The following is a 21,033-nucleotide window of genomic DNA, read 5'->3' on the forward strand; positions in this document are numbered from 1 at the left end:
AGCCCAGAAATCTCAAAGAACTGGAATACTTTTGTAAGGAAGAATGAGCAAAGATACCTCAAACAAGAATTGAAAGACTCTTGGCTGGCTACAAAAAGTGTTTACAAGCTGTGATACTTGCCAAAGGGGGCAGTACAAGATATTAACTCTGCAGGGTGCCCAAACTTTTGCAGATGCCATTTTTTTGTTTTCTGTTATTTTGAAAGTGTAAATGATGGAAATAAAATCTAACTTTTGTTGACATATTATAAGAATGTCTAATCTGTAATTTGATGCCTTTTCCATTTTTCTTGGCTTCTTTATGCACATTAATACAAATTTTTACCTGGGGTGCCCAAACTTTCGATCCCCATTATATAACATTCCCAAAAAAAATAAAAAAAATTTAAAGTTTCATCATTTTAGGCCAGTTTGTATTCTGCTACATATTTCTGGTAAAAAAAAAAAATAAATAAATCACAATAAGCGTATTTAGATTGGTTTGCGCAAAAGTTATTGCGTCTACAAACTAGGGAAAATATTTGTCATTTTTATTTATTTATTTATTTTTACTAGTAATGGCGGCAATCTGCTATTTTTAGTGTGACTGCGACATTGCGGCGGACAGATCGGACCCCTAACTGACATTTTTGACACTTTTGGGGGGACCAGTGACATCACTACAGTAATTAGTGCTGAAAATATGCACTGTTACTGTACTAATGACACTGGCTGGGAAGGGGTTAACCTAGGGGCCATCAAAGGGTTAAATGTGAGCCTAGGGCAGTGCTTTCTAACTGTATGGGGGAGGGGCTTATGGAATGACCATAGAGACATATGATCCTATATAGAAGGATCACAGGCGCTCTGTGATCATTCCAGAGAGAAGAGTGGTCTGCTGTGTTTACAACAGCAGACTGTCCTTCTCTCTCAGCGGGGAGCGATCGCGGGTGCACAGCAACAATCGTGGCCGCCGGTCCTGTGGATCGACATCCCCGCTGCCCAGTGGGGGCGGGAGCGTGCGGTCTTTTTTTTTTTTTTTGCGCTATAAATAAGAGCGACAATTTTGAATAAATAAATAAAAAAAAACAATATTTTTTTACTTTCTGCTATATAACATCCAATAAAAAAATGTAAAAAATCGAATTTCTTCATAAATTTAGGTCAAAATGTATTCTGCTACCTATTTACATATAAAGTAAAAATCCCTTGTAATAGGAATAGGGCATGACAGGTCCTCTTTATGGAGAGATCTGGGGTCTACAAGACCCCACAACTCTCCTATAGGCTGGAAAGCCTGAGATAAAAAAACAAACAAACAAAAAAAAACAAAAACAATCTCAGACTTTCCAGCCGAACTCACAACAGTGTTTACAACTGCCGGTGCTGGACATGACGTCATAACGTTGCGCCAAGTCTCCGAGAGTCATAGAGATGACCGGGACCATCTGGTCCTCAGTCAGCTTTAAGGCAAACTTCTGCCACCGGTGGATTCCTTCTCCGGGTCGCCCAGAGAAGCACCGGAGAAGCACCCCCCCCCCCCCCCCCCCGACCGCCTGTAAAAACAATCAAGCGGCTGAACTGCTGCTACGATTGTTTTTACTGTGCATCAAATCGCTAGCAGAAAGAAAAAATATATTTGAATGATGTCTGCAGCTGCACCCGTTATCCAGATATCCTCACTCAAGGTCCAGGACGTCATATGAGGTCCAGCGGTATGGAAGAAGATAACCTTTCGCCAACCACCCACCTCAGATATACTGCGCCAAGGTGGCTCGGCTGCGCAAATCGCTGTACCCATATGTCGCTCCTCGGGACTCGGGAGCGATCTCGTGAGGGCGCACGTGCGTGCACTCATTCGTAAGAGGGGAAGCTGATCTACGGGGCCGGCGGCTGCGATTGCCCCTGGGCACCCGTGATCACTCCCTGGGGAGACAGAACCGTGGTCTGCCGTTTTTAAACACAGCAGACCGGTGTTCTGTCAGCAATGAACACTGGGCTCCTCCTATTTAGGAACACAAGTCCCTGTGTTGATTCCATAAGCCCATCCCCCTCACAGTTAGAAAACACCCCTTAGGCATACATTTAACCTTTTGATCGCCCCCCGGTGTTAACCCCTTCCCTGCCAGTGTCATTATTACAGTAACAGTGCCTATTTTTAGCACTGATTAATGAAGTAATGTTACTGGTGACTTTACAGTGCAACTTTGGTTTTGACCATGGGACTGTGTGTGCTCTGCAAAGTCGCACACAAGTCGTATGTATATCATTCAGGTGACTTTACACTGATTACTGTAGTAATGTGACTGGTCCCCCAAAAAAAGTGTCAAAAACATCAGTTAGGGGTCCGATCTGTCCCGCTAAATATCGCTAATCGCCGCCGTTACTACTAAATAAATAAAAATGACCTCAATTTTTCCCGTAGTTAGTAGATGCGATAACTTTTGCGCAAACCAATCAAAATACACTTATTGGGATTTTTTTTTTTACCAAAAATATGTAGCAGAAAACGAATTGGCCTAAAATGATGAAAAAATTAAATTTTAAAAAGTTTTTTTTTGTTTTTCAAAATTGTCGCTCTTTTTTTATTTATAGTGCAAAAAATAAAAATCGCACAGATGATCGAATACCACCGAAAGAAAGCTCTGTTTGAGGGGGAAAAAAAGGACGTCAATTTTTTTTGGGTTCAGCGTTGCACGACGGCACAATTGTCAGTTAAAGTAACGCAGTGCCGAATCGCAAAAAAAATGACCTGGTCATTAAGGGGGAAAAACCTTCCGGTCTACGACTAGTTAAGGAACTGTTAGATGGTGGACCCGGAGGGATCCTTCAGCGCAAGGGGAGCTTCTTTTTTTTTTTTCGGGTGGCCACCGGATTCAAAAATTTCCATCTGAACCGCAGCTTTGGAAATTCGCACCAGATATGTGTGAAGTGAGCCTTACGGAGGGGGGGGTCCTGGGGGGGTCCTGGGGGGCTCCCATTGTCTCCAGGTGCAGGTACTTCCTCCTTCACATCTGCGCCTGTCATTGTATATAGAGTTCAGTCACCGGAGGTCATTGTGTGAGCTGTAAACATGCCGATGTATATTAGGTAAGACATCCTGCTTGCGCTGTCCATGGCCGACTGACAGCAAGTGGGGAATGCCCCAGAACTATTAATTGATCATTCTCTTCCTCCTCTATGCTTCTTCTTCTATTTTGCCTTCCCTGGTTCCCTCCCCCTTCATCATTCTCAATTACATTTTTAAATCAAACCTTCATTTTTTTCATTATATACCTTATTTGAGTCTTAGTTATGTCATAACTGGGTCTCTGCTCTTCTCTATACAATGCAGGAGGATCATGGCTGGCGGGAAGGTGCCTTACACCTGGGTGAAGGGAAAGCCAGGTCTTGAAATGTCCCTTTCTCTTTCAGATACTGATGTATGAAGTGGGCTATCTGGTGGCCCTCGCCATCGGCTTGCTCTTCATCATCCTGATGGTGTTGGTGTGCCTGTTCTTCCCCTGCTGCCGCTGTTGCGGGAACTGCGGTGGGAAGATGTACCAGAAGCAGACCAAGAAGATGACCTGCAAGAGGCGCTTCATCTACTTCTTCCTGCTGATCATCACTCTCATCATCCTGTAAGTACTATATATATATATAATGTTTGGGGCTTTCAAGTAATTTGAATGCAAAATAATGCTGATTTTTACAAATATGAGAGAAATGTCAGAATTGCCCCGGTTGGGAATCGGTGAATCTAGACAGCTTTTCATTTTTATGTTAACCATTTGCAACACCCAACATTTTATTCTCTAGGGCCGATAGATAGATGGCTAATTGGGCCCAAGGTCTCTAACATCCACCAGCTCTGTGATGTCATCATGGAGGAGTGGAAGAGGACTCTAGTGGCAACCTGTGAAGCTCTGGTGAACTCCATGCCCAAGAGGGTTAAGGCAGTGCTGGAAAATAATGGCGGCCACACAAAATATTGACACTTTGAGCCCAATTTGGACATTTTTCACTTAGGGGTGTACTCACTTTTGTTGCCAGTGGTTTAGACATTAATGGCTGTGTGTTGAGTTATTTTGAGGGGACAGCAAATTTACACTGCTATACAAGCTGTACACTCACTACTTTACATTGTAGCAAAGTGTCATTTCTTCAGTGTTGTCACATGAAGGCTCCATGCACACAGGGCGTCATAAGAACGGGCTCCAAAGCTGTTTACTTGACGCCGGGAAATAGCAGCTGTAAAAACGTGCTTTTAGTAGCTTTTTCAATAAGCGTTATTGCACGTTTGGCCACAGTAGCTGTTAGCAGCGTTTTTTCTGCCTCCATTCAAAATCAATGGTTCCCTATGGGAGCCTATTGATTTGAATGGAAGTCGTACCGGAGGTCGGATCAGGGTGATCCGACTTGCGGCGTGACTTGCGCTGTGAGAATCTTGAGGGGGAACTCCACGCCAAAATGGGGAAAAAAACGGCGTGGGGTTACCCCCCAGGTTCTAAACCAGGCCCTTCGGGTCTGGTATGGAATTTGAGGGTAGCCCCACGCCGAAAAAACGGCGTGGGGTCCCCCCCAAAATCCATACCAGACCCTTATCCAAGCATGCAGCCCGGCATACCAGGAAAGGGGAGGGGACGAGCGAGCGGCCCCACCCCCCCTGGATCATACCAGGCCACACGCCCTCAACATGGGGGGTGTGGGTGCTTTGGGGCAGGGGGGGCTCTGCACCCCCCACCTCAAAGCACCTTGCCCCCATGTTGATGAGGACAAGGGCCTCATCCCCACAACCCTGGCCGGTGGTTGTGGGGGTCTGCGGGCAGGGGGCTCATCGGAATCTGGAAGCCCCCTTTAACAAGGGGGCCCCCCAGATCCCGGACCCCCTCCCTATGTGAATGGGTGTGGGGTATTCTGTACCCCTACTCATTCACCACATAAAAGGCAGTGTATGGAAATAACGACAGGAGACGTTTTGGAAAGTTTATTAAAAATCTTCATCCGGCTCTTCTTGTCTTCTCCTCTCCGGGGGTCTTCTGCTCTTTTGCTGTCCGCCCTTCTGCTGTCCTCTCTTCTTGTCTTCTCCTCTCCGGGGGTCTTTTGCTGTCCGCCCTTCTGCTGTCCTCTCTTCTTGTCTTCTCCTCTCCGGTCTTCTGCTCTTTTGCTGTCGGCTGTCGGCTCTTCTTCTTCCTCCGACAAAGTCTCCGGCGATTATGCCGGTCTCTGGTCTCTGCAGCTTATTATATAGCCATTAGGGGCGTGGCTGCCAGATGACGTCATCGGGAGACCACGCCCCCCTTGTGCCACATGTGACGTCATCAACATGGGGGCAAGGTGTTTTGAGGTGGGGGTGCAGAGCCCCCCCTGCCCCAAAGCACCCACACCCCCCATGTTGAGGGCGTGTGGCCTGGTATGATCCGGGGGGGTGGGGCCGCTCGCTCGTCCCCTCCCCTTTCCTGGTATGCCAGGCTGCATGCTTGGATAAGGGTCTGGTATGGATTTTGGGGGGGACCCCACGCCGTTTTTTCGGCTTGGGGCTACACTCAAATTCCATACCAGACCCGAAGGGCCTGGTTTGGAACCTGGGGGGGGAACCCCACGCCGTTTTTTTCCCCATTTTGGCGTGGAGTTCCCCCTCAAGATTCTCACAGCGCAAGTCGCGCCGCAAGTCGGATCACCCTGATCCGACCTCCGGTGCGACTTCCATTCAAATCAATAGGCTCCCATAGAGAACCATTGATTTTGAATGGAAGAAAAAAAAATGTATAACGTGGCTTAACGCACATTAAGCACCGTTATTCAGCCTTTAGCAGCGTCAGACGTTTTTACAGCTTGACGCTGCAGCTCCAGAACGCACAGTTCCTGGGTTTTTTTTGGAGCTGTAAAAAGGCCTATGCCACTTGGAGCTCCTAAAAGCTCTATGTGTGCATGAGTCCATAGAATAACATGGATGGGCGTTCTGCAGCTGCAAAAAAAAACGTCTGACGCTGCTAACAGCAGCTCCAAAAACGTCCAGTGTGCATGAGGCCGAAAAGATAGAATAAAATATTTACAAATATGTGAGGGATGTACTTACTTCTGTGAGATACTGTAAGTATAGACACACAGAGAAGAGTGCCAACGGGGGAAACCCAGAAGAAGAGGTTCGGGGCCATTCTGTGTAATAACTTTGTACAGAACAGGTAAGTATAACATCTTTTTTATTTTAGTAAAAAAAAAAAAAACTTTTAACCTTACACAGGGCTTTTTTTGGGGGGGACGCAGTTCCGGCACCTCCAGCACTGAATGCATGTATTGGTAAGGGATTCTAGAGGGGCTATGATCCTGGCTGCTGGAGGATCTATTGGAACTGGCAGGGGTTTATTTGTGCATGCGGGTCTGTTGTTGCTAGGGGGTGTCTTATGTTGCTGGGGGGGGGTCAATTGTTTCTGGCATGGATCTACTGTTGAGGTAGAAGTCTATTGTTGCTTGCTGCTGGAAAATCTGTTGTTGCTTGGGGTCTAATGTTGCTGAGGTGGATCTATTGTTGCTGAGGTAGTATTCTGTAACAGGGGGTCCATTGTTGCAGGGGGCATATAATGTTGTGGGATGGGGTTTATTGTTCCAGGGGGATCTATTATTGCTGGTGTGTGGTCTTTTGTTGCTGGGGAGGATCTGTTATTGCTGGGGGGGATCTCTTTTTTTCTGTTGTGTGGTCTATCATTGCTGGAGAGAGATCTATTGTTGCTGGGTGAATCTGTTATTGCTGGGGGGATCTAGTTTGGCTTGGATGGGGGTCTATTGTTGCTGGGGTGGAATCTATTGTTGCTGGGGGCAGGGGGGGATATAATGTTGTGTGAGGGGTCTATTGTTCCTCGTGGATCTATTATTGCTGGGTTGTGGTCTTTTGTTGCTGGGGGGATCTGTTATTGCTGGGGGGATCTCTTTTTTCTGTTGTCTGGTCTATCATTGCTGGAGGGAGATCTATTGTTGCTGGGTGAATCTGTTATTGCTGGGGGGATCTGGTTTGGCTTGGATGGGGGTCTATTGTTGCTGGGGTGGAATCTATTGTTGCTGGCTATGAGGGAACTATTTTACAGCTTTTTTTGTTATCATTGCTAAAGTCCATACAAATTACTTAGAACCACAAAAATAATACTTGGTTCTTTATTCTCTAAAAGAGGCGGTACTGGAATGTGGGTAGGGGGTGGAACCAAGGGACGGTGCTCAGAGGTGGGTAGGGGCGGAGAAAAGGGACGGTGCTCAGAGGTGGGTAGGGGGTGGAACCAAGGGACGGTGCTCAGAGGTGGGTAGGGGCGGAGACAAGGGACGGTGCTCAGAGGTGGGTGGGGCGGAGACAAGGGACGGTGCTCAGAGGTGGGTAGGGGCGGAGACAAGGGACGGTGCTCGGAGGTGGGTAGGGGCGGAGACAAGGGACGGTGCTCAGAGGTGGGTAGGGGCGGAGACAAGGGACGGTGCTCAGAGGTGGGTAGGGGCGGAGACAAGGGACGGTGCTCAGAGGTGGGTAGGGGCGGAGACAAGGGACGGTGCTCAGAGGTGGGTAGGGGCGGAGACAAGGGGTGATTTAATAGGGGGAGTTCCTGCACCATTCTCTGAGAAATAAAGCCCTGACCTTACACCTGCTTTAATTGTAATATAGGATTTCGTGGTTGCTTTTTCTCATGCATGCACCAAGAATGGTGACTTTGGCAGCATGGATTCCTGAACGTACCAACAATTCTACCCTGAGATTTGTATCCACAACAAAAGTATCGTGTGATTGTCTCCGGAGGTTTCAGGGTTATTATTAGAGGAAAATACAAAGCATTCCGTGTCCATGTCTCCTGGCACCTGTGTGTTCCTGGAGAGGGCTGTGTATGAAGACAGGTGACCAGGAAGTATGGGCTGCTTATGAGCATGAAATGTTGGGTGGTCTGTATTCCCTAGGAGTGTTCACATATTGACCCGGGGGTTATGGGCAGAGGGCATGAAATGTGGGGTAGTCTGTATTCACTAGGAGTGTTCACTGGGGGTTATGGGCAGTGGGCATCAAATGTTGGGTGGGGTATATTCAATAGGAGTGTTCTCATATTGACCCAGGGGTTATGGGTGTAGCACCACCCCCGCAGGAGCTGCTGATTAGATTATTGGGTCTACGTCCTGCCTAACAACCCACAGAATTGGCTCGAACCCTCCCTAGGCACAACTGACCCAGAATAGGACTGGAATACCAAATGGCTACACAGATTGGAATATAACACTTCAATAAATAATAATGACCTGTTACCTCTCTCCAGCTGCAGTCCTTCTGGGTAATACAAGGTGACCACACACAAGCTTGCTTTTAAACAGGAAAGTTATTTACTGTGAATCAAATAAACAGTTTCGATACAGTAAAATATGACTTTGTAAAAGGATATACTAATTAATTAATCAAAGATAAGATAAATACTGTGATATCACTCCTCAAGGGCACATTAATTGTTTCAGGAAATGTCTCAGAGCCTATAGGACCGCCATCTTAATCACTATTATACTTTTGGAGATAAGGCTCAGCATTCAGTTAGACACAGTATCAGAATGTCAGACCTATCTGAGTCCGCTGTTTCTTCTCTATATCTTCGCTAGCAACGTTGGTGCACTCGCAATTTGTAATCCACATTGAGGATGGGTGATCAATAGAGAGAATGGCAGCAAACAGTTAGTAATCACCGCGGGGTGTCTGTGCAGGATTGCCGGTAAAACTTCTGTGAGAGATGTACTGGGCCACCTGGTATATTGCCTTCTACTACTCTAAGGCTAATCCTGACTAAAGTTACTTCTTTGATAGATAGAGTCAGTTTTTGGGCAGGTGCCCTCTCACCAACAGGACTGTCTCCCAGGAAGCCTCCGCTGCTGTCTCAGTCTCCGGCCTCTGTCACCAGCCGCGCTAGGTATTTGGGGTGGATGAGTCTGGTCTCTGTAGAACATCGATGGGACCTCCAGGAGGGATCCTCTACTGGAGATGAAACACTGCAACTTAGTCACTTAAGGCCCAGGAGTTTCGGCCTAGCATACAGCATCAGCCCACAGCACTGGCATCCTGCTTGTCTCACTGTGTCTTTCCCAAGAGAGTGAGCCTGGCTCCTCCCTTCCTTTATAAAGCTTCCCCCAGAAGGCTGTGCGGTGCAGCAGTGCACCCTGGTATTCTCAAAGCACTATGGGCGATGAAGACTGCTCAACTTCCTGAAAGGAAAATAACATCAAAAGACATTCCATAGCCGCTGCAATGTGTCCTTTTGGCCACTAGATGGAGCCGAGTTCCTCTCAAATGTCAAGCAGCAGTCTTTTAGAACTTGTATAATGGAAGACCCCGCTACACACTCCCCCCACTTGAGAAACTTTGGTCCCCAAAGAGGACAACAGCATGTACTCCAGTGCATATGTTGGCAGTACACAAAAAAAAACATTAACATATGCATAACAGGGAATCATCTTCCTTTTCATAAGCAGAGTTCAAACTTAACAACTGCATATTACAACACAGGTTCGACATAGGAACCTCCCACCAATTGTCAGGGGAGGGAAGGTAATTCTGTTCACAGACCCCTGACACTTGAGTGGCTTGTACAGATGTGCCTGGGGGTGAGCTAGGGTTGTCCTCCACCAAATCTGCGGTGGAAGAACTAGGCTGATCAAGAGTTCGTTTGGAAGTAAAGATAGCCTCTTCTGAGCATTCACCCAATTGGTCATAGGTCAGTCTTTTGGGCGGGTGAATGACTCTTCTTTCCCTCTGTTCTTTGGGATGCACGATCTCAGAGGTACTAGGACCAGCCACTTCTGGGGATTCTTCAATGTCCTCCTCCTCATGTTCCAACACACAGGAATCTGATGCTTCAAGAGCGGTCAGTTCTTCTTCAGAGGAAGGTGCAACCTCCTCCTCAGGATCTTCATCATCAACTACTTCTTCTGGAAGCATGTGGAAAGGTATGAATTCGGGGGCTTCCGCCCGAAGGGTTCCTCTGTCAGCCAATTCGGATGAAGACAGGGAGGCAGGTGTGGGTTCTGGTAACTGAGACGACCACATCCAGTCAGGTACCTCCTCTTCATCTTCCAGATCTTCAGATGGAGAATTTCCCTCCCTCACATCTGGGAGTGTCGACTGAGATCTGGTGACTGGTCTGGACAGGCGAGAGGTCGAAGGGGTCTCTGGCGAATCTACGACAGGAGGCATGCGAACTGCTTCAGAGAGAGGCAGTAAATGGTTCCTATGCCAAGTCTTCAATGGACCCACACTTCCTTCAGGCCGAATTTGATACACAGGGAGGTTTGGTAGTTGCTTGCAGATAACATAAGGTTGGGACTTCCAGCGGTCTGCCAACTTGTGTTTTCCCGGGACACCCAAGTTCCTCAACAATACCCTGTCCCCTGGTTGCAAATCTTGGATCCGAACTTTTAAGTCGAAATTCCTTTTATTCCTCAGTCCACGTTGATCAGATGTGGCCTGAGCTTTATCATAGGCCGATTTCAGACTCTTCCGCAGTCGGTCCACATATCCCTTGTGCGATGCTGAAGAGGTGTGATCGGGCGAGATGCCAAAGGCCAAATCCACTGGCAATCGAGCCTCTCGTCCAAACATTAGACGATAAGGGGAATATCCAGTAGCATCACTGACAGTACTGTTGTAGGCATGCACAATGGCAGCTACATGTTTGCCCCAATGCTGTTTCTTCTCTGAGCTTAAAGTCCCCAACATGTCCAAAAGAGTCCTGTTAAATCTTTCCGGCTGGGCATCCCCTTGTGGATGGTAGGGAGTAGTTCTAGTCTTTTGGATGCCTAACAGATCTAACAGTCTCTTGATCAGTCTGCTTTCAAAGTCTCTTCCCTGATCTGAATGGAGGCGTTGTGGTAACCCATAGTGTACAAAGAACTTTTCTACAAGAACTTTGGCTACTGTAGAGGCCTTCTGATCCCTTGTTGGGAATGCTTGGGCGTATCTGGTAAAATGGTCTGTTACCACAAGGACATTCCCTTGGCCACTCAGATCAGGCTCTAGGCAAAGGAAATCAATGCACACCAGTTCCATGGGTCCCTGGCTTTGCAGATGGCCCATTGGGGCTGCTTGACGTGGCAGAGTCTTCCTTTGTATACATCGGACACAAGAATGACAGTATCCTTCAACTTCGGCCCTCATATAGGGCCAGTAGAACCTGTCTCTGACAAGCTGAAAAGTTCTTTCAGGTCCCAGATGGCCATGATTATCATGAAGAGCAGCCAGAACTCTCTCCCTGTATTTAGCTGGTAAGAACAGTTGCCACTTCTCCTCCAGATCTTCAGATGGGCCTCTTCGGTAGGCCACCCCTTCTCGGATCTGTAACCGGGTCCACTCTCTATGCAACAGACGGGCCCCCTGAGGAGAGTCGGTGAGAAGCAACTCAGGGCGCTGGATCTCCAAGGCTTCCAAAAGAAGTTTTCCCAGAGGGTCTTCCAGCTGCTCCTTCCTCAAGTCCCTTTTGGACAGCCGGGGTAAATCTTCCCCTTCAACCTGGGTCACCCTGCAATAGTATTTGGGTACTCCGACAGCCGAAACCCCAATCTCTTCGGCTCTTGATCCTCCTCTGGATCGAAGTTCAGTTCCCTGATATAGGGCACGCACCCCTTCTGGAGCCAAATGGGTCCATTCTTCATCAGGTTCGTGTGGTGCATGCAACCTTCTGGATAGGGCATCTGCATCCCTGTTCCCGATTCCTGGCCGATACTTCAGGCTGAAGTTGAAGCTAGAGAGGGCAGCCAACCATCTGTGTCCTGTTGCATCCAGCTTAGCTGTAGTCAACAGATAGGTAAGGGGATTATTATCCGTCTTGACAATGAATTCAGCTCCGTACAGGTAATCTTTCAGTTTGTCGACCACTGCCCACTTTAAGGCCAGGAATTCAAGTTTGTGGGTAGGATAATTCCTTTCAGCAGGTAGTAGACTCCTGCTCACGTAGGCTACGGGTCGCAGGTGGCCCCCATGTTCCTGGTAGAGTACCCCACCCAGCCCATCTCGGCTGGCATCGACATGTAGTTCATATGGTTTCGTGGGGTCTGCGTAGGCCAACACAGGGGCAGTGGTTAGATTCTTTTTCAACTGAATGAAAGCCCCTTCACATTCTGGGGTCCACTGATCCTGGATGGACTCCTTGGCCTTCCGGGGTCCCATGGTGGACTTCATTGGCTTGACCAGTTCAGGAACGTCATCTTCTTCGTTCTTTAGTAACTCATTGAGGGGTCGGGCAATCTTGGCGAACCCCTCTACAAACCTCCTGTAATAGGAGCAAAAACCCAGGAACGACCGAAGTTCGGTCACATTTGTAGGTCTCGGCCAGGAGGCGACAGCATCCAGCTTGTCCGGGTCGGTGGCCACCCCTTCTTCAGACACGATGTGGCCCAGGTAATGGACCGAGGACTGATAGAATTGGCACTTCTCAGGAGAAAGTTTCAGGCCTTCTTCATGTAGCCTCTTCAGGACCTTTTCCAACCTCTCCTCGTGTTCTTCCAAAGTTCTGCCAAACACGATAACATCATCCAAGTATACCAGTACCTCTATCAAATTCATATCTCCAACGGTCCTTTCCATCAGCCTTTGGAAGGTAGCAGGGGCCCCTGACAATCCCTGAGGCATGCGATTGAACTCAAAGAACCCCACAGGGGTGATGAAGGCTGTCTTCTCCCGATCTTCAGGGTGCATGGGGATCTGATAATACCCACTCTTTAAGTCCATCACACTGAACCACTTCGCCCCTGACAGGCTCTGTAGGGCGTCTTCGATTCGAGGAGTGGTATACTGGTCTAGGATGGTTCTTCTGTTCAGTGTTCGGTAGTCGATACAAAGCCTCAGAGATCCGTTTTTCTTCCGGACTACCACTATCGGAGAAGCATATGGGCTCCTGGATTCTCGAATAACCCCAGTCTTCTTGAGTTCCGCCAGCTGCTGACGTAGATCTTCTAAGTCACCTAAGGGAACTCGCCGGACTCTTTCTCGGAAAGGTTTGTCCTCACTCAGGCGGATCTTATGAGTGGCACTCCTGGCGCATCCCACGTCGAACTCAGCCCTAGAAAATATTCCTCGCCATCCAGCAAGTTGTGCCTTGGCCCTCTTCACCCATTCTGGTGGGAGGGCAGCGTTTCCAGAGCAGAGCTCTTCTATAACATCTTCACCCCTTCCCTTCTCTTTAAGATCAGATGGGACAACTGGGGTAGCCGGGTTAACTTGGCCCAACAGCACTCTGGCCGGTACCTTCACCGGTGTAGTAGAGGTGTTTCTGACACTCACTAAAACCCTTCCATGGTTTTTCTGTAACACCTTCAAAGGGATCACTTCAGGGATTACTTCTATCCCTCTCTCTTCTTCCTGTGGACCTGATTCAAAGATGATAAAAGGGCCCGGCTGTTTCCATGTGAGTTTAACGGAAGCTTTCAGACAAGCCACCTCTCCTGGCTGCAAGACCTTTTCCGTTCTGTCCAACTTCCAGAGTCTTCCAACTCCTTCTGCAGGAGTCTCTTGCTCCAATACTAATCGTTGATAGGCCTGCCGTAGCATGGGGTGAATCCTTGGCGCTGGAGCATCCTGTCCCTGGACCAGTTGTGTCAGGAGGCGCCTTACTAGGTCAGTGTTGGTCCCTACGATGAGAGAGCTTTTGTTGGCCCCTGGCGGACGAGGACAGACCACCGCTAGGGTGTCGAAGGTTTCAGCTTCACCAGCCACTGATGGGTCAAAGGTCAACTTGATTGGCAGATACCCGTCATAGGGAAAACTTTGAGTCCCGATACCCCATATCTCCAGATCTTCCAACTTCTGCAGAGGTAGATGGGTAAGGTGTTTATCATAGAAGTCTCTATACAGAAGAGTCACTTGGGCCCCAGTGTCAAGGAGGGCTCTTGTGTAAATTCCTTCTACCTGGACAGAGACTACAGGGGAAGGCCCCACCAAGTTAGTTGGGAATTCTCTTGAAGTGGCCTTGTTGTCTGATTCAGTTCTCTGCACCCAGGCTCTTTTCTTTTTTTTTCTTCTGGACTTCAGTCCCCTCTGGGCCCGGTGTGCATTGATTTTCCTTCTCTCAGTAGCCTGGAGTATAGAACTAGGGGCGTTGTACCTGGATCTGACTCCCTGACTCAGATTCCCTGAATCATTGAGTCTCTTGGATTCCCTTGAAACTGGCGGGCACCCGGTCGACTCCTTCACGGGTGCCCTCTGAAGTTTTTCCGCTGGCTTGCGAGGTTCTGAGGCGACATTTCCTGGGCTGGGACATACTCCTCTAACATGTCCTACTCCCCCACAGTTGAAACAAGTTAGCGATCTCCTAGGTCTCGGTTCCGGGTCTACTCTAAGGTTAGAAGGTTTATCCGGCTTCTCTGACACGTTCCCATCAGGTAGAGTAGATGCCTGACTAGTCAGGATGGACACCATTTCTATCAACTGGGACACCTGGGTCTTTAGGAGTTCAACTTGCGAGTCACTTTCTTTTGCACTTATCACTCTGACACGAGCAGTTGAGTCAAACTGCCGACTCTTCCTTTTGTTGTCTAACATGACCTCTTCTTCTCTGACCATTCGGATCAGGTCAGGGTATTCCAGAATGCCACCATCTTGGCGAGTTCGCAACAGTATGGCAATGGGATCTAAGGGTTGAGCCCCTCTCAGCACCTGCCGTGCACGAGTCTCATCTACCTTCCGGGGGTCTATCCCTTTCTTTATCAAGATCTGGTGGATGATCTTATCTAGGCGTCTAATAAATTCGGACAACTTCTCTTCCTCTTCTTGGTAACAGTGGTCTAACTGGTAAAGAAGTTCAGCCACGTTCTCCGTCCGACCAAATACATCTTGTAGAATGTCTAGATAATCCTGTGCAGTACAGTTCTTTTTGCTTAGCTTGAGATTACGTACGGCCTCTAGTGCAGGTCCCTTTAAACTTTCTGTGATTCTCTGTTTCTTGTGCTGTTCTGGTACCTCCCACTCTTCCAAAGCCTGAGTGGCGGTATCTAACCACTCTTCAAACCCATCTTCTGTCGAAGGCACAGGCTGTTTCCCAGAGAATGTCCTGAGCTTCCTATATTCAGTCATCAGATAGTTTGGGGAGTCCTTACTACATTTTGCTACGATTTCCCCGAGAACAGCACACAGTTCTGAGCTAAAGGTAGACAAAGGTGGTGACTCTGGACTCCCTTCTTGGACACCTTTTTCTTTGCTGGATCCCCCAGGAGTGGTGGATGAGGGACCTTCAGTAAGGACTTCTGGATGTATTAAGAAAAGTTCTGTTTGGTCAGTAGTCTTTACACTGGTTCCCTTAAAGTAATCAGGGACCCCCTTCCTCCACTCACACAATGCATACGTGTGTGGAACGGTGGTGTCTGTCTTTATGTCAGTCACCCAGAATTTCCTGTCTGTGGACAGTGCCCTTAAAACTGGGAGGAGTTTTTCCTCAGTCCAGACCTCTCCCTTGATTTCAACCACCAGGCCATTTTCCACTACGACATTCTCTTCCCTGCACCACTCGGCTGCAGCGGTAGGATCCATTTCTGCGTTGAGGGGGATTCTGTGGCTGAGAGGGTTGTGTTGCAGGACTGTAGATGATCCCGGACGAGCCCCCACGTGTAGCACCACCCCCGCAGGAGCTGCTGATTAGATTATTGGGTCTACGTCCTGCCTAACAACCCACAGAATTGGCTCGAACCCTCCCTAGGCACAACTGACCCAGAATAGGACTGGAATACCAAATGGCTACACAGATTGGAATATAACACTTCAATAAATAATAATGACCTGTTACCTCTCTCCAGCTGCAGTCCTTCTGGGTAATACAAGGTGACCACACACAAGCTTGCTTTTAAACAGGAAAGTTATTTACTGTGAATCAAATAAACAGTTTCGATACAGTAAAATATGACTTTGTAAAAGGATATACTAATTAATTAATCAAAGATAAGATAAATACTGTGATATCACTCCTCAAGGGCACATTAATTGTTTCAGGAAATGTCTCAGAGCCTATAGGACCGCCATCTTAATCACTATTATACTTTTGGAGATAAGGCTCAGCATTCAGTTAGACACAGTATCAGAATGTCAGACCTATCTGAGTCCGCTGTTTCTTCTCTATATCTTCGCTAGCAACGTTGGTGCACTCGCAATTTGTAATCCACATTGAGGATGGGTGATCAATAGAGAGAATGGCAGCAAACAGTTAGTAATCACCGCGGGGTGTCTGTGCAGGATTGCCGGTAAAACTTCTGTGAGAGATGTACTGGGCCACCTGGTATATTGCCTTCTACTACTCTAAGGCTAATCCTGACTAAAGTTACTTCTTTGATAGATAGAGTCAGTTTTTGGGCAGGTGCCCTCTCACCAACAGGACTGTCTCCCAGGAAGCCTCCGCTGCTGTCTCAGTCTCCGGCCTCTGTCACCAGCCGCGCTAGGTATTTGGGGTGGATGAGTCTGGTCTCTGTAGAACATCGATGGGACCTCCAGGAGGGATCCTCTACTGGAGATGAAACACTGCAACTTAGTCACTTAAGGCCCAGGAGTTTCGGCCTAGCATACAGCATCAGCCCACAGCACTGGCATCCTGCTTGTCTCACTGTGTCTTTCCCAAGAGAGTGAGCCTGGCTCCTCCCTTCCTTTATAAAGCTTCCCCCAGAAGGCTGTGCGGTGCAGCAGTGCACCCTGGTATTCTCAAAGCACTATGGGCGATGAAGACTGCTCAACTTCCTGAAAGGAAAATAACATCAAAAGACATTCCATAGCCGCTGCAATGTGTCCTTTTGGCCACTAGATGGAGCCGAGTTCCTCTCAAATGTCAAGCAGCAGTCTTTTAGAACTTGTATAATGGAAGACCCCGCTACATGGGCAGTAGGCATCAAATGTTGGGTGGTCTCTATTCACTATAAGAGTTCACATATTGACCTGGGGGTTATGGGCAGAGGGCATGAAATGTTGGGTGGTCTGTATTCACTAGGAGTGTTCATGTATTGACCTGGGGGTTATGGGCAGAGGGCATGAAATGTTGGGTGGTCTGTATTCACTAGGGGAGTTCACAAGCTGACCCGAGGGGTTATGGCCAGAGGGCATGAAATGTTGGGTGGTCTGTATTCTTTAGGAGTGTTCACGTATTGACCCCTGGGGGTTATGGGAGAAGGAATGGAATGTTGGGTGGTCTGTAGTCACTAGGAGTGTTCATATATTGACCTGGGGGTTATGGGCAGAGGACATCAAATGTTGGGTGGTCTCTATTCACTAGGAGAGTTCATATATTGACCCCTGAAGCTTATGGGCAGAGAACATAAAATGTTGGGTTGGGTGTGTTAACTAGGACGGTTCACATATTGACCTGTGGGTTATGGGCAGAGGGCATTAAATGTTTGGTGGTCTGTATTCACTAGGAGGGTTCACATATTGACCTGGGGGTTATGGGCAGAGGGCATCATATGTTGGGTGGTCTGTATTGACTAGGAGGGTTCACATATTGACCCCTGGGGGTTATGGGGAAGAGGGCATCAAATGTTGGGTAGGATGTATCCTGCTAGGAATGTTGACATATTGTCCCAGGGGATATGGGGAGAGGGCATCAAATGTTGGGTGGTCTGTATTGACTAGGAGTGTTCTCATATTGACCGGGGGGTTATGGGGAAGAGGGCATCTTTTATGTTATACAAACAAATTGTGGTATATATTGTGTTTTTTTTTTTTTTCAAACTCCTTAAAATGTACTTTTCCCACAACAATTGCGTATAAAAAACTGCTGCGCAAATACCGTGTGACGTAAAAAATTGAAACAATTGCCATTTTATTCCCTAAATGTATAATGTTTAGGGGTTTTAAGTGATTTTCAAGCAAAAAATTACTGATTTAAACTTGTAAACAAAAAATGCCAGAAAAGTCCTGGTCAGCAAGTGAACTTTAAATGCCTCCCGCCCATGTTGTATAGACAAATGACGGCGGGCGGGATCCCCTCTCGTTCTGGGCCAACGTGATATGACATCACCTAGTCTCACGCGGGACACGGCGTGACCCCAAACTCGGTAAAGAGCCAATGACGCGGCTCTTTACCCATGTGATCGGCTGTGTCCAATCGCAGCCGATCACATGTAAACATGGACGTGTTGGTAATCGGCTCTTCCCGCCTCACGCTGACAGAGAGTGAGGAGAAGAGAGCCAATCAGCCACCCTAACAGTGCCCAGTAGTGATGCCAGTCTGTGCCCAACATTTACACCAATCTGTGATGCAAGTCAGTGCTGCCTTTCAGTGCCCATCAGTGCCTGCTTATCAGTGCCACCTTTCAGTGCCGCCTATCAGTACCCATCAGTGCTGCCTATCCGTGTCCCCTATCATTGCTTATAAGTGCCACATATCAGTGCCACCTAATAGTGCCCATGAGTGCCATTTATTAGTGCCGCCTGTCAGTGCCTTTTAGTGCTGCATATCAGTGCCATCTATCAGTGCCCATCAGTGCTGCACATAAGTGCCTCCTCATCAGTGCAGCCTCATCAGTTCTACCTTATCAGTCCTCATCAGTGCTCATCATTGCAGCCTTATAAGTGCTCATCATTGCAGCCTCATTAGTGCCCATAAGTGCAGCCTCATCAGTGCCCATAAGTGCAGCCTCATCAGTGCCCATAAGTGCAGCCTCATCTGTGCTGCCTCATCAGTGCCCATCATCAGCCTCATCTGTGCTCAGTGCCACCTCATCAGTGCTCATATTTGCAGCCTCTCAGTGCTCATCATTGCAGCCTCATCAGTGCTCATCATTGGAGCCTCATCAGTGCTCATCATTGGAGCCTCATCAGTGCTCATCATTGCAGCCTCATCAGTGCTCATCAGTGCAGCCTCATCAGTGCTCATCATTGCAGCCTCATCAGTGTTCATCAGCGAAGGAGAAAAATTACTTATTTACAAAATTTTCTGACAGAAACTAAAAAAACTTTTTTTTTTCTAAATTTTCAGTCTTTTTTTATTTTTAGCAAAAAATAAAAAAAACAAGTATTGATTAAATACCACCAAATAAAAGCTCTATTTGTAGGGAAAAAAATAATAAAAAAATATTTTGGGTGCGGCGTTGCATGACCGTGCAATTGTCATTCAAAAGCCCCGTACACACGTACCGATCGTCGGCCGAACGATCGGCCGTCTTTTGTCCGAGGGCTGTCATGTCTGTTGAAAACTTCAAAAGACTGCACACGAATTTTGTCGGCCAACAACAGCCGACTGCAGAAGTGATGTCATGTGATGGTTAACTTTCCTTGTCTTTTTTCTTCTCTGAGCATGCCCAGTCTTGCTAATCTGCTGTCTGTCGGCCGAATTCTGTACTGACTGGCGAACAATCGGCCGCTCTGGTGTTGGCCAACAAAAATTTTAATGCTTGCACGACAGATTCTGTTCGGCCGAAAATGCGCTGTTGGCTGTCGGAAGCATCATACTAACAAGCCGAAAATCGGCTGATCGTTCGGCGGCCGAACATTTTCGGCCGACAATCGGTACGTGTGTATGGGCCTTAAGTGTGACAGCGCTGAAAGCTAAAAATTGGCCTGGGCAGGAAGGGGGTGAAAGTGTCCAGTAGGCAAGTAGTTAATATATGCTCTACTGAAAATTTGCATGTGACTGTAAAAAAATTTAAATTACCACCATTTTATTCCTCCGGGGCTGTCTGCTTTCAGAACATATAAAATGTATATGCTAGCGTGCAACAAACGTAAAAATCTGGCAGTGAAAGGGTTAACAGTTGCTGCGGTTGCTTCAGCGTCCCCCGAGATCTCATTTCTATTTTTTTCATACCTCCGATCACTGATGTTGTTTTTCTCTTGGCAGGGCTGGAGACATCTGTGCCTTTTACAGCAACAGCAAAATAGACGCGGCAGTGAAGGGCGGATTCAGCACCTTCAATAATACTGTGGGGAACCTGAAGACCTACATCAATACCGTGCCGCAGGTGAGGCCAACTTAGCATTTCTAATAGGAATAGGAATATTGGAGGAATGATCCCCAGTGTCATCATCAGAAACTGACAAAATAAAAAATTGCACTTTTAACCCCTTCATGACGGAGGGTAAAACAAATCCTGACACTTGAACACAATTTTACTACTGTTCTGGGTATTTTATAGATGGGCAACTGGTATCTCCATATTGATTAGTGGTTCCAAATTAATAACTACTGCAGTAGGGAACAGCCAAAAAAAGATACACTCCGCATCTTTCCAAATAACTGTTCTGTTTTATTAGACGCAATTGAAGGCTTTTATACACCTGATTAGGTAGATATATATATATATACACACATACAGTATTACATTCTTGTTTTTGGGTTTAGATACTCTTTAACCTCTTCCCACACAACCTACTATAAAATGACGGGCAGGCGGGAGCACTGTTGTTCGGGGAGGACGTCATATGACATCCTTCCAGCATCATGTCACAGGCCGCGCTCCAGCGTTATCTGTCACCTGCCGGACACGGCCGATGACAGATCACTGTACTGACTCGCTGCCGGTACCAAGTGATTGCTGTGGCCAATCACAGCAGATCACTTGAGTGTTGTATACAACGAAAGGCTTTGCTACATGCCTTTCATTGTGTACTGTTGAGCTCTGTGATTGGTCACAGTCATCACATGGTACAGACAGGGTCAATCACAGCCCATCTGTATCATGTAATTAACAGCTAATCACAATAGTAAACACTGAATAGTTTCAATTCAGAAAAAAAATGGTTGCTTATAACTGTAAAAGCAATCATAGTGCATAAAAAAAAAAAAAAAAAAATTCTGATCACCTCCTCAGTGCTGTGGTAACAATGTATTGCTCAGGTCACTATATGTAAATTGAAAAAAAAAAATTTAAAAGAATGAAATAATTTAATAAAAAAATTAAAAAAAAATGATGAATGTTGATTTTTTTTTTTTTTTACATACTGTCACCAGTCAGTGTCCCCGATCACTACCACGCCAGTTATTTGACAACGCTGTACTGCACTGGTGATAGTATGTAAAAAAAATGTTTAAGAATTGTGAAAAAAAGATTTTTTTAAATTTCCTTCATTTTCCAAAAAATTGTGACAAAAAATGACAACTGCAAAAACTTGCA

At 47.1% G+C, this 21,033-nt stretch overlaps 1 protein-coding gene across 1 annotated transcript in view; it reads left to right on the forward strand.

Annotated features, from left to right (window-relative positions):
* LOC309563496 (prominin-1-A-like) overlaps positions 1 to 21,033 on the forward strand; it is a 125,151-nt gene that overhangs the window by 25,768 nt on the left and 78,350 nt on the right. Inside the window, exons 3-4 of the mRNA XM_082267887.1 lie at positions 3,394 to 3,599; positions 19,761 to 19,881. Coding sequence (XP_082124013.1) covers positions 3,394 to 3,599; positions 19,761 to 19,881 — 327 coding nt within the window. The remainder of the gene's footprint in view (positions 1 to 3,393; positions 3,600 to 19,760; positions 19,882 to 21,033) is intronic.

The sequence above is a fragment of the Pelophylax lessonae genome (genome assembly GCF_965119305.1).
Source record: "Pelophylax lessonae genome assembly, chromosome: 9".
Classification (NCBI taxonomy): domain Eukaryota; kingdom Metazoa; phylum Chordata; class Amphibia; order Anura; family Ranidae; genus Pelophylax; species Pelophylax lessonae.